The sequence below is a fragment of the Mercenaria mercenaria genome, chromosome 6 (assembly GCF_021730395.1).
Source record: "Mercenaria mercenaria strain notata chromosome 6, MADL_Memer_1, whole genome shotgun sequence".
NCBI lineage: Eukaryota > Metazoa > Mollusca > Bivalvia > Venerida > Veneridae > Mercenaria > Mercenaria mercenaria.
In genome coordinates, this window is record NC_069366.1 from 9,463,811 (window position 1) to 9,481,691 (window position 17,881).

At 35.7% G+C, this 17,881-nt stretch overlaps 1 protein-coding gene across 1 annotated transcript; it reads right to left on the reverse strand.

The window, feature by feature from the left end:
* Positions 1-14,320: 14,320 nt before the first annotated feature.
* LOC128557942 (serine-rich adhesin for platelets-like) lies at positions 14,321-15,046 on the reverse strand. Its single transcript, XM_053546620.1, has one exon. It carries the CDS (start codon positions 15,044-15,046, stop codon positions 14,321-14,323), a length of 726 nt encoding a protein of 241 aa, XP_053402595.1.
* Positions 15,047-17,881: the final 2,835 nt, after the last annotated feature.

Sequence of the window (17,881 nt, forward strand, 5' to 3'; positions counted from 1 at the left end):
TTTAATATCAAATTAACAACAAAACACCGTTAAAATATTTGTCCGGATACTGGTTTACCTGACGGGAAAAATAACTTATTTTAGTGACCCTATTTGAGGCCCATGGAACCCATATTTTACGTCACAACGCGATGCTGATTACAACATCGGATGTGGAAGGAGCTGAAGTTTGTGCAGTGTGGGCTTCATTTATGTCAAATATTTTATTTAGAGAATAATGGAGCCGAAATATGAAAATGTGTCCGGAAAATGGTTCCCAACCAGTATGGACCAAGTACGAGGTCTTTCTCTGTAGGAAAGACCTGTGCACGGGCTTCTTGTGAACACCGAGAGCGCGAAATTAAGAATGTATATTAGATTATCAGGAGATGAGTCATTATTTTCTTCCAACATTCACGTTCAAATGATTGACACCCATGAACTTTTGTCTTTTCTCGCAGAATTTGAAAACACTGTGTGCATTGAAATGAACAAACGTGTACTATATAGTTATACGCCTGACAAGTTCTGGATGGTCATGAACGCTCTTGAACTCCATTCCTCTCAAGGATATGAAGTCTGTAGTAGCAATCACGGTAATAAAACAGAGAAGTTCAAAAGTCTACTTGAACTTATTCTAAATAAATTCAAGAATATTGTATCAACATATTTCAAAGGGATATAGGGATACAAAAGGGATATAAAAGGACATATTCTAAGAGAACGTGTTTAGTATACCTGAGCGGATATTCTCCGTCACGCTTATTGAAGAATTATTTCAATATTCGTCCCCAGAGTCTAAATACGTGCATCGTGTTCGTTTTGCAAAAAGTACAAACGTTTTTTTTACTCGATATGTATAAACATTTAATTAAACTATTTCAATCATAGAAAAATGTATGGTCCGGTAAACACACTTTTGCCGTAGGGACTTGAACGCACGTCTACACTAAATTATTAGAATAATAAATGTAATATCTACCAATAGTTAGACAACAGCTCTATACACGCGACTGCATTCATGTTCTTACGTATCTGTTTTAATTAAACTATTATGATAGTATGACTGAATTATGTATAAGCAATATTTTCTTTTAAAAAACAATGACGTCAAGAGATAATGTAAAATAAACATTTAAATTGGACTCGTTTTATCGCATGTTCCCATTATACACACTACGGTTGCATTTTCTAATTTACATATACTCAGACGTCATTATAACAAGAGCTGTCGGAGGACAGCAACGCTCGACTATTTAACAGCCTTGTCGCTTGAATGAATAAGGAAGTCGAAAAAGGGGCATAATTTAGTAAAAAAGTAAAATAGGGTTATGGAACCTGCATAGTGCTTATCAGCTCATGACAGTGAACTAGTGTGTGAAGTTTCAATCCTTTCCCATTAGTGGATACTGAGATACCAGCTTACATACAAAAACTTAACCAAAAATTTCTATGTTGGAAAAGGGGCATAATTTTGTAAAAAAGCAAAATAAAGTTATGGGACCTGCTTTGGGCATGTCAGATCATGACAGTGTACAAGTGTGTGAAGTTTCAATCCATTCCCATTAGTGAGTACTGAGATACCAGCTTACATACAAAACCTTAACCAAAAAATTCTAAGTCGAAAAAGGGGCATAATTTTGTAAAAAAGCAAAATAGAGTTATGGAACCTGTGCAATGTAAGTCAGTTTATCACAGTAAATAAGTGTGTGAAGTTTCAATCCATTCCCACAAGTGGTTACTGAGATACCAGCTTACATACAAAACCTTAACCAAAAATTTCTAAGTCAAAAAGGGGCATAATTTTGTAAACAAGCAAAACAGAGTTATGGAACCTGTGCAGTGTAAGTCAGTTTATCACAGTGAATAAGTGTGTGAAGTTTCAATCCATTCCCATAAGTGGTTGCTGAGATACCAGCTTACATACAAAACCTTAACCAAATCGGGACGCGGACGCGGACGCCGACGCATGGGCGAGTCCAATAGCTCTACTATTCTATGAATAGTCGAGCTAAAAATCGATATAGTCATAAATTTGTGTTGTTTTTTTTTTATCTTAATTGTATAATATATATTTCAAAATATAAATCCCTGAAGACATGTTTAACAAGGAAAGCGCTCGTACTGAAAAAATTAAAATTATAAATAAACCTCAAAAGTCTACTGCTATTAATTCTTGGCTATTGATTTTTTACTTAAATTATTTTGAAAAAAACAACAACAACAAAAAACACCCTGCTGAGGTCCTTGTTTCTAGTTATGATAAGTACTACAAGGCGCTTAGTGTGGCAAACTGGTTTACTTTGCCGAGTAAGCCGCTTAAATGACAGAATTAGAAACTAACAACAACAAACATGTTATCTGTAGCGTAACACAACACAAACACGAGTCTATACATTTTTGATGTTTATTTGCACAATGGAATATTTCGTACATACTTTCATAATTTATTTTGTAACTTCTTAAGTCTTAACAAATGTCATATCTAAAGCCTAACTTAATCTTAGTATCTATGAAACCCATTTCCTAGGTCTCATGCACCTGGTCTCTTCTAGACCCTTCTCCCCAAGACCCTTCTGTCTCGAGATCTCTTAGACATCATTATATAGTCGTTCTGTAACACCACACATATGTACTGTCTGACAATTTGACGTATAAAACGTGTGGGTTTGGTATAATAAACAATTACATAAATGCATCGACAATATATCAACTTGACAGGTGTGTAGCTGGTGTACTGTCTAACCTAACTGATTATTTTACACTCGTTACCCACCGAAAGAAAAAATTTGAATTGCAAATTTAAATTTTTCAGACTTGAAGTACTATCTATCGCCTTACAATATGACATGTAGAATGATATTTAATATGATCAAGAACATTAGAATACAATCTGAATATTAAAAAAAAACAATGTTAAAGAAAAAATCTTATGTCATTTATGCAATTAATGTAAACAAGAACAAAGGAGAATAGAATTTTAAACTAAACAATTTTCACAATTCATAGAAAGTCTTTTTTATTTTATATCGGCCTTTGTAGTGGCACTTCTCCTTTCTTCCTCCAAGACTTTTTCTTTAACCCGTGTTACATCCATATTTCACAAAACCAATATCTGTAAAATAAAGCAAAACACATGTGAGCATCATTTAGAATATATGCTATATAAGAGTTAGGAAAAAGATAACAATTTCGTTTAATAACATTGATAAATTGTCTGTAATTATTGTCGCGTGTATAGAAATTTATCATGATATTTATGACCAGTTATGGGAGAAATCAACAAAATATAGAATGTGGTTTAATGGTCATGAAATGACCTTGTTTATTTTTACGGAGAAAAACATATAACATGTTTATTGTATGAAAAAACAGGTTTCTGAAATTTTTTACCAAGGAAAATAAATCTGTATAAAATCAGAAATTCCTTTGTGTTTAATGCAACCCACGCTCAAGAGAACTGGATCAAACCGGTTCTAGAAAGGTATAAATTCCGTGACGCCGTTCCTCCCACTGCCCGTCATAAATTGCGCTGATGCTAGTAAGCATAGCTTGTATTTAAATTTCACTTATTTATACAAAGATTTTATTCAGCATATTTATCTTACTTTCGAAATATTTTGATATTTGACTACAGATCTTAAATAAATAGTAAAATCGATATGTAATGACCAAAGTGTATGAATTATGTATTGATAAGTAGAAAGAGAGAGAAGATAATTAGTTTTTTTAGTGTTCTGTAATTTCCCAACTGGACCATTTTCTTCGCCAAACTTCACAGGCTCACAGCTTGCAGTCCACTTTCGCCATTGTCGCTTGGTTTCGCCATCTTTCTACACATTTGTCCTTTGGTTCCGACATTCTTATACAGCGTAACGCATCACCATCAGTCTCAGTAGCTAAAAATCTCCCGTCATAGGCCGTAACGTTGTACCGCACTATCCAAGTTTATGATGTTCATCCATCTAATTTCATTTGCTAACTTCTGAAATTATCTAGAGTTCTCCAAGTTATAATATTACTGTTTTATTAACGCAATGTCCAATATTTCAGATGACACCCGAAAATACTTTATTATTCATTGTTCCCATTTGTCATAAATGACAGTTTATGACAGATAAAATCAAAACTGCATGTTTACAAATTGTCATAATACAAAATGCAAATGTCATCATTTTGCTTTGACAGGTACTTCTCGATATGTAACCGTTAGGTATAATTAGTTTCCCTTTGGCTATTACATAATGACAGTCCACAATACGACAAGACTTATAATGTTGACTAGGAATACACTTTTTCCCATGTTAATTTGACAGTTTGTTGGTATTTTATTTCGGACAGTTCGTATTTTATTCAAGGCAGTTCGTTCGTACTTTCTTTTCATAGGTGGTATCTGTACTTCGAATAAACCGTTATGTTACCGAGAACCTTACATCTTTGTACGTTTTAGCAAGCTATGTCCTACGTTTTACATTATTCGAAAAATAAAGATATCAGCCAAAATATGTTTCTAACAAAAATCAAAACATGTTCTCAACATAAAAATATACTTTTTTAAAAATGTATAAGATGGCTATAAAATTCTACAAAATAAAGCATTTAGTCATTTCCAAATACAAACAGACATACATACAAAACCAACACCAATATATAAACAGAATAACTGGTAATAATTTCTTCCATGATTATATTTACACAATGTAACCTTTCTAGATGATTCAACAGAAATATTATGTCGTCCGCGAGAAAAATATAAATTTTCCGGCAAAATACCCTGCTTAAAAACCATGAAAGGTAACCTAAAAGTAACAGCACATTCGACTGTTTTTGCAACTCTTTGACAAAAATACTACATCAGGTCTCATAAAACAAAAAGCTATTGCGCTTAAAATATCCGGTACACACATGTACCTCATAATGCAATATATGCATCGTTTTCACGCTATGATAGTAAGACTCCGATTTAAGATTTCGGAAGACAGTATCTGTGTCTGTATAATAGTATACATCTTACAAACAACTGGGATCTCAACTTCCAGTCTCACAAACACAATATCAAGTAACTCTAAGTATCTCACAATATATATAAATTCAACCTTACTGGAATCCACATGTTCCAGCGAAAATATCAAGTCATTTTTGCATAATAAACATATTCTTGTGCCATATCAGGCTTCAAAATATTTCCAGCACAACAGACCAGACCAACCTTTTAATTTACTGAGACCTGAAGTTACCATATGGTTAGAAAGATAACCATGTACAAATTTATTCAGCAATGACAATTTAACATTTAACCCAACAATGCATTATCATGCATAAAACATATTAAACACGAATTTCACATATCTAACTAGTTTTCAGCCGTTCCTTGTATTTTCACATATATTCGTGATGAAATATTACCCATAACCTCAACAGAAACTATTTACAACTCATTTGGCGCATATCTATGACTACAACACAAGTTTCACAGGACAATCCATCTTCCTTCATTTAAACAATTTGTCAATGCAGGAATGCTCAAAACTGTTTAAATGTGGCCATAAGGGAAACAAATATCATATGGAACAAGTAAAATAAACATAATATGACAAGTAAAATTTTCGAAAAACAAATATTTTCACATTTGCATTTCTTAATTCAGTCTCTTGAGTATTTTCCTCCATGCATTGTTTCTTATTTTTTACGTTATTTTTCTATTTATTTTACTCTTTTTTTAAGAATTTTGTATATTATGAGTTAGGTTTTATCATTTTATAAATTTGAATTTCTTTTCATGTCTAACAATTGATCAAAATAAATTTACCTTGAAATTTTGTTCAAAAATAGAAACAAAAATTTAATAAAAGAAAAGACTAGCTTGCAAAATTATACAAGAAGATAGGTAAGATGGTAACTTACAGTTTCTCTTCATTCGTCTTGGCAGCGTGTCGTCGTTGGCAGTAGTATTTCGCTTGGCAATGTCGCAACAACCCATCTTGAAATTCGACATCCTGTCTGCGGCTCCAAAAATTGAATAAAGTTGTGTAGCGTAACACAACACAAACACGAGTCTATACATTTTTGATGTTTATTTGCACAATTGAATATTTCGTACATACTTTCATAATTTATTTTGTAACTTCTTAAGTCTTAACAAATGTCATATCTAAAGCCTAACTTAATCTTAGTATCTATGAAACCCATTTCCTAGGTCTCATGCACCTGGTCTCTTCTAGACCCTTCTCCCCAAGACCCTTCTGTCTCGAGATCTCTTAGACATCATTATATAGTCGTTCTGTAACACCACACATATGTACTGTCTGACAATTTGACGTATAAAACGTGTGGGTTTGGTATAATAAACAATTACATAAATGCATCGACAATATATCAACTTGACAGGTGTGTAGCTGGTGTACTGTCTAACCTAACTGATTATTTTACATATCTCAACTGTTGTTGCTTTATCAAAATATTCATTATAAGTGTAGGTTCTTGGAATAATAGAAGCAAAGGTATATCCTACTTATTATTTATCTCTAGAATAAGGTCTAACCTGCATTAACGGTCACATGTATATAGCGCAAGCCCGCTTAGAAGGTCATCTTTAAGTCTGACTGTTGAAATTTCTTTATTTAGTCTGACCCTTTCTAAAGCGGACAGCAGACAGTTTAAAGTTCATCAAAATCACTAAAAATCCTTGTTAAATCATAGCATGTATTTTCCCTACTTTATCGATGAAATTCTCAAAAGTTAAAGCAATGTTTAACACCTGAATATGTGTGAATTCACTGGCACCAGACCAGATTGAAAATGCCATTGTGAACCTCTATGTACCTCTATGTATATTTTAGAGCCATGGTCATGAACGGGAAAATGTAGTACCCATTTTAATCGCGCATTTTTCTTCACCTAAAACGCACAGTTCGGTAAATGGGTAATATGAATTAAGGCACCGCCTAGCATTGGGGATTTATCTTTTATATATCCGCTTAGAAAGAAATATTCAACGCTCAAGAAAGTGAAACTTTGCTCTAAACTGTAGTTTACATTTAGTGTCATCATACCTCTTACAGCGAATATCATACTTTGCAAAATTTACGGAAGCCATGCCGGTGACGTCATTCAGCGTTCTCGCACTAGCTTTTAGAATTTTGTTTTGTTTGTTTGCAATCCACGCAGAAACTTGACGGTCTTTACACTTCCTTACTGTTTTAAAAGTGTTTTTCAGTTGCATGTACAGTTTTCATTACGAAAAAGAAGTAAAATAATCATGTTAGCGCGGTTTACGAGTTTCTATGACTGATTCGGGGTGCTCGGATGTTCATAAAGACAACCGGTCAGCGGATTTTACATAAACCGGAACCGGAAAACATCGAAAAAATTGCCTCAGTATATGCAAACAGCAAAGACGAATATCTATATACGGACGTTACCGTCTCGGGGATTTTCATCCCCGGCGCTTTGCGCCGGTGATAAATCCCCTATTATGCATATGCAACAAGTGGTAATTTATCTTTCATCGTGCACCACTCACATTGTCTCAATATTTCATATTGCAGAGACATACCGCATACTTGATATTGTCATCAACCTTAATATAGTTCAAGTCTAGATAACAAAATTATTCTGATTGGCTGATATGGAAATGTATGCCAATCGTCATTTAAAGACGCGCCACAGAATAACTGTATTCTTTTGTATTTCCATGATGGTAATTATACATGATTTGCATAAAAACATTGAGTCTATAGTTACAAACTGACAGTGACAAATATTAGGCCAAGACAATGTGTGTCATGTCTAAACATTTTATTGAATGGATGTAGCAGTATGCATTTTACTTCATGTATTGAGTTTAGACCACACTCTGTTCCTACAGTGTAACATACTTATATATCTTTGTTTTTGAAATCATAGTGAAAAGAAATTGACTGAATAAAGTTTGCAAATAAGTTAAGGAATACACATTTATTCATGGAGGGCCTAAATTGTCCACCTGTCACCTTGAAGTGAATGAATTTCACGAAGTTCTTGTGGAAGGAAAAAGTAGGTCACTAGGTTGTGATGGGTCTTTAACTACACGTGTACGCTAGAATGTGTATATACAATATAAATGTGCAATGTGAAATAAATAAACAATACAGATGTGTACCACTGTATGATTGCAAATACAAAGTCATTTCTAAGATCACTTTTATTCATCACTTCGAGTTTTATTAGTATAATTGTGAATATTTTACATTCTACTTTTGTTTGTTTACATTTTGCCTAACATGTACACACGGCCGTGCCGTCTAGACCGGAAGTTCATTAGGAAAGTTCATCCAAGCTTTTTTTTCTGTAACGTTGACGAAAGCATAAAATATGTGGAGTGTCTCTGCGGAATGGAATATTTAGACAACGTGACACAATGGAAGACAACTTCCCACTTGTTCACTTGTTCCGTTAGGGCAAGCGCCTGCTCCCTATGAACGCGAAGGCGAAGGTACGACGGTACGATGGTGGAGCGCGATAGTACGATGGCGAAGCGCGACAGTACGATGGCGAAGCGTGACAGTACGATGGTGATAACACGACAGTACGATGGCGAAGCGCGACAGTACGATGGTGACGGTCCGTCGTACTGTCGTGCTTCGCCATCGTACTGTCGCGCTTCACCATCGTAGTGTCGCGCTTCGCCATCGGACTGTCGTGCTTCATCATCAACTGTCGCGTTCGTCATCGCACTGTCGCGTTTCGCCATCGTAGTGTCACCATCGTACTGTCGCGCTTTACCATCGTAGTGTCATCATCGTACTGTCGCGCTTCACCATCTTTTCTCTGTTTATATAAGGACCTACTTTAATTAAACCCTGCATTGCATGGTATTTTCAACCCTGACCAATGATCAAATAATTGGAACGCTTTTTGGCACGGGTATTATTGAAATGACTATCACCAGACCTGATGTTATTTAAATGAATATCACCCGGCAGCTGTTATTCAAATGAAAATCCCTCGACTGAGTGTCACTCAAATGAATATCATCTGGCATGGTAATATTAAAAAATATCATACCTTAATACTGTTTGAAATGTGCTATTCAAAAATGGTCTCCGTTGGTCTATGGCTATTTTTCATTGTTTACTTGAGCTATAATAAAAATGAAGTATACCTAGGGGTAGGGTATAACATTTACAGTTGTTTTTTCTTTCTGGTCAGTTGCTCAAACCCGCAAACATTATAAAAAATAATTTGTCGACTGACACTGTATATTAGAACCATCCTCAAACACTTAAAAAGTAACTTTATAAACAAATTAACCATTTTTAAAGGATTGAAAGTTATTATCGGCATTAATGAAACAGAACCTATTTCCTGAAGAAACAGACGAAGCCATCGTATATTTTAAAAAGTGAAATTGCACCTACATCTACAGTTAAGTTTGTTTTTATATTGTTTTACATGTATACGTAGCTAGATATATTAAAACATTATATCAGACTGAAGAGGACTTTTAAGTGAAACGTAACAAAAATCGTCATTAGAAATAACAAGTCTGATGTACATAATAAGCATAATGAAGGTTTAAACATGTTTGATGCCATACAGCGACAACCTTGATAGAGTGACCACCTATCTATAGTGGTCACATACAGTCAGTCCATTTGGTGGTCGTTATAAACGAGTTACACATGTAGTAGGTCGCATGTATGCCTGTTTTCAAGTGGTCTGGCCATTTTATAAAATGTCTCTAGAAGTGTAAAGTCTTGGCCGTTCGTAAATATTTTGTAATCACCAAAACTAGCACATGCTTTATGTCACAGGAATCTTCTGTTACTATATAAAAAAACGAGATCTAATACTTTAATTCTGGATCATTTACACAGTTGTTCCCTGGCTATTCATTTATAATTCATATAATAGAACATAAAACAAATTTGATATGTAAGTTTTATTAAAGTATTCCTTCATACAAACACAAAAGGACCAGCCTTTCAATAAAAGTATATACACTGTTTATGGCACAAAATATGTATGGCATTAATTATTGTAACAGGCACAATTGCTTTTGAAATAATACAGCCATAACTGTATAACGGGAAACAAAAGAAATACACAAAGTATCCTGAAAAATAATAAAAACGTGGATTGAAAACCTTTTGCAATAAACCTATATTTTCATTTTAAAAACAGTACATAATTGCATCGAATTCAGCAACAATCAACAATAGCTCTTTGACGTAATTTACAATTTCATATTTTTAAGCAGAAATTGTTTTTGTCGAGATTAGATGACGTTCTGCCCTGTTCCTATTTACGACACTATTTGATCCGTTTAATGTCAGTTCTAAAATCCGGGACAGCAAACCATAAGCTAATCAAGCATTTTATAGTACAGATAGTGGCATGAATTCAAAACATTTTTATGTGATCTCACATACTTAAACATCACAGAGAATTTTCTCTTTTCCTTAACCGACCTTTCACTGACTTCAATGTCAAATATTTATTTGTCCGTTTTGATAAATTTCTAGCTAGTTGCTTTCCCCTTCTGCATTCCGACCTTCCTCTGACTTCATTGTTAAAGGTATGGGCGTTCTTGAATATTTCTAGTAAGTAGTTCTCCTTTTCTCTTTGTCCGAACATCACTGACTGTCCGGACATCACTGTCTTGTTAGATGAGATATGTTCCAACAACAATATCACTGACTCAGCCGTTGCAAGAACGTTTCTGATTCACTCTAAAATAAACAACCATGTTACTTATGAGTTACACACGTATACAACAAACCCTTTTAAAAATGTAAACAAAACCGGTAACAAAAAGCTCGATCCGGGTTGATTAATTTGCGAAGTTGATAAATGGTCCTTGGAAATATTAAACAATTAACATTGGCCATTTTATGTAAAATGAAATAGTTCTTATAGAAGTTATATTTACATACTCAGCAACAATTATAAGGCGTCCGTGAACTCTTCTCTCACAGCAGTTCTCTCCATTACCGCATGTGTAGCTATCTGTACTTGAACCATCAGTTGTCCATACAACCTAGAAGTATTATTTGAAAAACAATCAAATACAATAATCTAAGTATACCACCATATTTATTAAAGTGAAATATTATTAATTTAGATATAAAACCCTACCAAAAGAGTAAAACCCTTACAAAAAGAGTAAAACATCACTTTTGGCTTTGTATCTTAACGTTACAACAGTGTATTGACATAATGATGTTCCAGATATAGATACATACCTCGTTAGAAGTAAAATCAGGTAGTGCTGAAGTTGAAACATAGTCAGTGCTGAAACTTTGTCCGAACGTTGCCGAAGACATGTCTTTGGTACTTGAGTCTGGACCCGCCGAAGAGATGACAGAAGAAGGTGAAGCGTACATAGTCGATGTTATAGTAGATTTTCTATCTATCATGGATGTTTTGTATGCTTGTGAAGACGAAACAATCTTTCCTGTGCTGGATTCGTGAATTGGAGATGATGAAGTGACGCTTTCAATTTGATGTTCCGTGACTTCCGTAGACGAAATTAAATGCTGAGAGTTTGAATCAGGGACACTTGTTGAATTGCTTATGACAGTTGTAACGATGGTCGTAACAGAAAGTACTGCACTAGAAGAAGAGATTAATGATAATGTGGTAGAATCGGTTGAAGAGATCGAACTTGTGTCCGGTTTTTCCGTAGTTGAAGGGACAGTCATTGTTCTTGAGGCCAATAAAGTTGTTTCTTTGGTACTTTGCGCAGTAGTAGATGTAGTAGAGTGTATTTGGAAGTCAGTAAATTTCGTGGATGATATAGGATTCAATGTACTTAAAACAGGAATTAGTGTTGAACCAAGCGGGACTATTGTGCTCAATTTAGGAACAGAAGATGATGAGACAAAGTCAATTCTGCTTGAATTAAAAACTGACGTGGTTGATTCAGATCCAGTTGTTGTTATAGTGACAGCAGAAGTTGTACCGACATCGCTTGTGTTAGTAGACGGTAGTGAGTCAGAATATGTATTAAATGAAGGCGACGACGAAAACAATACTGAACTCTTGGTAATCGGAGCCTGTGACGACGGTGCAAAGGTTACAGTATCTGAATTCCGACTGAATAATTCTGAAACAAAGTCAGTATTTATATTCGTTACCAAGGCCAATGTTGGTGAAGTAAACCCATTTGACTTTTTTGTAAGCAACTCAAAGGAAGATGACTCGATGTTAGCAATGCTAGTTTTCTGCAGAGATGGTGACGACACATACATAACTGAACGTGTAACTTCATTTGCTGTTGAAGAATCACCGCCAGATAAGGTGGTAAATTTTGGTAATGCTGTCGATTCAAAGACTGTTGAGCCTTTTGGTGTTACAGAAAAATCGATTGGAGAAGACACTAAAGATAAGTTTGATGAAATAGTTTCAGTGGTTTCAAGTGTTGCATGTGAGGTCGTAGAACCAGAATTAGTTGTAGAAAAATTCGTGGAGAGCCTGGTTAATTTCTCTGTGGATGATGGGACAAACTGAATTGTGCTTGAATCTGGCGAAAACAAATTGTCAGAAGTTGGGTTTGAGACCAAAAGACGAGAAGTTGCAGTCAACGCATACGTGCTTGAAACACTTCTGTGAAATGAGGAGGTCACGTTTGAAGTTTTATATATACCTTTTGAAGTTTCAGTATAAGTAGTACTTGACAACATTTTCGGTGATTGTGAGGTTAAATCAGTTGTTGTTTGCATCACTTCTGGAACTATGGAGGCAATGGTAGTGAAACTTGAGTATGTTGTAGATGCCAATGAAACAACACTTACATCGGTCAATTTTGACGAGAATGGTGACAATGTAAAACCGGTTGAGCTGGAATCTAAAGCTTCAGATGATACTGAGACAACATTATCAGTGGTAGCTGTCAAACGCGTTAATGACGGGCTTGAACTTGATTTTGGAAGTGTAGATACTTCCATGACGTTTGATACCGGAGACCCTTTTGCAAATGTAGGGGTATGTGTTACTGGTATATCAGAGGAGAAAATGGTTCCTGATGTTTCGGGTATTGGCGGTAGTGAAACTGATGTTGGTGACATAGAAATTTCTGTAGTTTCTTTTTCCGGCAACTGCGTGTTTGTAGTAGAGATCTCAGTGACTTTTTTCGGTATCGCTGATGACAAAACAAGATCTGTGCGTCCTGTTTCCGGTAACTGCGTTGATGTAAAAGAGACCGCAGTAATTTTATCATGCAATGTTGATGACTTAACAAGATCAGTAGAACCTGTTTCTAGGAATAGCGTTGATGAAGTAGAGACCTTAGTAAGCTTATCCTGCATCGTTGTTGACGAAACAAAATCTGTGGTGCCTGATTCAGGCTCATTTGTTGACAAATTATAGACCTCAGTGACTTTATCATGACTTGTTGATGACATAAGAACATTTGTAGTGAGTTGTTTGGGCAGCTGAGTTGATGAAGCCGGTATTTCAGTATTCTTAGCATATAATGTAGAAGACAAAATAAAATCTGTGCTGCTTCCTTTTGGCAACTGCGTTGATGGAAGAGAAACCTCAGTAATTTTATCCCTTAATGTCGATGACATAATAATATTTGTTGAAACCGCTTTTGGAGACTGTGACATTCCTACAGATAGTGTGCTTGAATTAAATAATTGCGAAGACGCAGTGAATTCATACGTACTTGAACCACTTTCTTGAGTTGAGTAGGCCACGTTTGAAGTTTGGATTAAATATTCTGTTGTTTTAGTATCAGTAGTACTTGACAATATTTTCGGTGATTGTGAGGCTAAATCAGTTGTTGTTCGCATCACTTCTGGAACTAAGGAGGCAATGGTAGTGAAACTTGAATATGTTGTAGATGCCAATGAAACACCACTTACGTCGGTCAATTTTGAAGAGAATGGTGACAATGAAAAACCGGTTGAGCTGGAATCTGAAGCCTCAGATGATACTGAGACAGCATTATCAGTGCTAACTGTCAAACGCGTTAATGACGGACTTGAACTTGATTTTGGAAATGTAGATACTTCCATGACGTTTGATACCGGGATCCTTTTGCAAATGTAGGTATGTGTTACTGGTATATCATGAGAGAAAATGGTTCCTGATGTTTCGGGTATTGGCTGTAGTGAAACTGATGTGGATGAAGGAATTTCTGTAGTTTCTTTTTCCGGCAACTGCGTGTTTGAAGTAGAGATTTCAGTGACTTTTTCCGGTATTGTTGATGACCAAACAAGATCTGTGCGTCCTGTTTCTGGTAACTGCGTTGATGTAAAAGAGACCGCAGTATTTTATCATGCAATGTTGATGACTTAACAAGATCGTAGAACCTGTTTCAGAATTGCGTTGATGAAAAGAGACCTTAGTTAGCTTATCCTGCATCGTTTGTATACGAAACAAAATCAGTGGTGCCTGCTTCAGGCTCATTTGTTGACAAATTATAGACCTCAGTGATCTTATCATGACTTGTTGATGACATAAGAACATATGTAGTGAGTTGTTTGGGCAGCTGAGTTAATGAAGACGATACTTCAGTATTCTTATCATATAATGTAGAAGACAAAATAAAATCTGTGCTGCTTCCTTTTGGCAACTGCGTTGATGAAAGAGAAACCTCAGTAATTTTATCCCGTAATGTCGATGACATAATAATATTTGCTGAAACCGCTTTTGGAGACTGTGACATTCCTACAGATAGTGTGCTTGAATTAAATAATTGCGAAGACGCAGTGAATGCATAAGTACTTGAACCACTTTCTTGAGATGAGTAGGCCACTTTTGAAGTTTGAATTAAATGTTCTGTTGTTTTAGTCTCAGTAGTACTTGACAATATTTCCGGTGATTGTGAGGCTAAATCAGTTGTTGTTCGCATCACTTCTGGAACTATAGAGGCAATGGTAGTGAAACTTGAATACGTTGTAGATGCCAATGAAACAACACTTACATCGGTTAATTTTGACGAGAATGGTGCCAATGTAAAACTGGTTGAGCTGTAATCTGAAGCTTCAGATGATACTGAGACACCATTATCAGTGCTAACTGTCAAACGCGTTAATGATGGACTTGAACTTGATTTTGGAAATGTAGATACTTCCATGATGTTTGAACGGAGATCCTTTGCAAATGTAGGGGTAACGTGTTACTGTAATCAGAGGAGAAATGGTCCTGATGTTTCGGGTATTGGCTGTAGTGAAACTGATGTTGGTGAGATAAAAATTTCTGTAGTTTCTTTTTCCGGCAACTGCGTGTTTGGAGTAGAGATCTCAGTGAATTTTCCCCGTATCGTTGATGACAAAACAAGATCTGTGCGTCCTGTTTCTGGTAACTGCGTTGATGTAAAAGAGACCGCAGTAATTTTATCATGCAATGTTGATGACTTAACAAGATCAGTAAACCTGTTTCTAGAATTGCGTTGATGAATAGAGACCTTAGTTAGCTTATCCTGCATCGTTGTTGACGAAACAAAATCAGTGGTGCCTGCTTCAGGCTCATTTGTTGACAAATTATAGACTCAGTGATTTCATGACTAGTTGATGACATAAGAACATTTGTAGTGAGTTGTTTGGGCTGCTGAGTTGATGAAGCGGTACTTCAGTATTTTATCATATAATGTAGAAGCGAAAAAATCTGTGCTGCTTCCTTTTGGCAACTGCGTTGATGAAAGAGAAACCTCAGTAATTTTATCCGTAATGTCGATGACACAATAATATTTGTTGAAACCGCTTTTGGAGACTGTGACATTCTTACAGATAGTGCTTGAATTAAATATTTGTAAGATCAGTGAATCATAAGTACTTGAACCACTTCTTGATGAGTAGGCCACTTTGAAGTTTGGATTAAATATCTGTTGTTTTAGTATCATAGTACTTGACAATATTTTCGGTGATTGTGAGGCTAAATCAGTCTTGTTCGCATCACTTCCGAACTATAGAGGAAATGTAGTGAAACTTGAATTGTTGTAGATGCCAATGAAACAACACTTATCGGTTAATTTGAGAGAATGTGCAATGTAAAACGGTTGAGCTGGAATCTGAAGCTTCAGATGATACTGAGACAACATTATCAGTGCTTACTGTCAAACGCGTTAATGATGGACTTGAACTTGATTTTGGAAATGTAGATACTTCCATGATGTTTGACACAGGTGATCCTTTCGCAAATGTAGGGGTACGTGTTACTGGTATATCAGAGGAGAAAATGGTTCCTGATGTTTCGGGTATAGGCTGTAGTGAAACTGATGTTGGTGACATAAAAAATTCTGTAGTTTCTTTTTCCGGCAACTGCGTGTTTGGAGTAGAGATCTCAGTGACTTTTTCCCGTATTGTTGATGACAAAACAAGATCTGTGCGTCCTGTTTCCGGTAACTGCGTTGATGTAAAAGAGACCGCAGTGACTTTATCATGCAATGTTGACGACATAACAAGATCAGTAGAGCCTGTTTCTAGGAATTGCGTTGATGAAAAAAAGACCTTAGTTAGCTTATCCTGCATCGTTGTTGACGAAACAAAATCTGTGGTACCTGCTTCAGGCTCATTTGTTGACGAATTATAGTTCTCAGTGATATTATCATGACTTGTTGATGACATAAGAACATTTGTAGTGTGTTGTTTGGGCAGCTGAGTTGATGAAGCCGATACTTCAGTATTGTTATCATATAATGTAGAAGACAAAATAAAATCTGTCTGCTTCCTTTTGGCAACTGCGTTGATGAGAGAAACCTCAGTAATTTATCCCGTAATGTCGTATGACAAATATATTTGTGAAACCGCTTTTGAGACTGTGACATTCCTCAGATAGTGTGCTTGATTAAATAATTTCCGAAATCAGTGAATTCATACGTATTGAACCACTTTTGGATGAGTAGGCCACTTTGAAGTTTGAATTAAATTCTGTTGTTTTAGTATCAGTAGTACTTGACAACTTTTCGGGATTGTGAGGCAAATCGTTGATGTTCGCATCACTTCGGAACTATAGAGGCAATGTATGAAATTGAATATGTTGTAGAGCCAATACAACCTTCTGGTCAATTGAGAGAATGGTGAAATGTAAAACGGTGAGCTGAATCGAAGCTCAATATACTGAGCAACATTAAGTGCTAACTGTCAAACGCGTTAATGATGGACTTGAACTTGATTTGAAATGAAGATACTTCCATGACTTTTGATACCGGACTTTGCAAATGTAGGGGTATTGTTACTGGAATCAAGAGAAATGGTTCCTGATCTTTGGAATTGGCGTGTGAACTGTGTTGGTGACATGGAAATTTCATGTTTCCTTTTTCGGATTGCGTGTTTGAAGTAGAGTCTCAGTGAATTTTCCCCGTATTCTTTATGCAAAACAAGATCTGTGCGTCAGTTTCCGTAACTGCGTTGATGTAAAGAACCAGTAATTTTATCAGCAATGTTGATGACATACATATCGTAGAACCGTTTCTATGAATTGCGTTGATGAAGTAGAACCTTAGTTTAGCTTATCTGCACGTTGTGACGAAACAAAACAGTGGTGCTGCTTCAGCTCATTTGTTGACAAATTATAGACCTCAGGCTTATCTGACATTATGATGACTAAGAACATTTGTAGTGAGTTGTATTGGCAGCTGAGTTGATGAGCCGTACTTTAGTATTCTTATCATATAATGTAGAAGACAAAATAAAATCTGTGCTGCTTCCTTTTGGCAACTGCGTTGATGAAAGGAAACCTCAGTAATTACCCGTAATGTCGATACATAATAATTTTGTTGAAACTGCTTTTGGAGACTGTTACAGATTCCTACAGATAGTGTGCTTGAATTAAATAATTGTGAAGACGCATTGAATTCTAGTACTTGAACCACTTTGAGTTTGATTGGCCACGTTTGAAGTTGATAATATTCTGGTTTTAGTATCAGTAGTACTTGACAATATTTCGGCGATGTGAGGCTAAATCAGTTGTT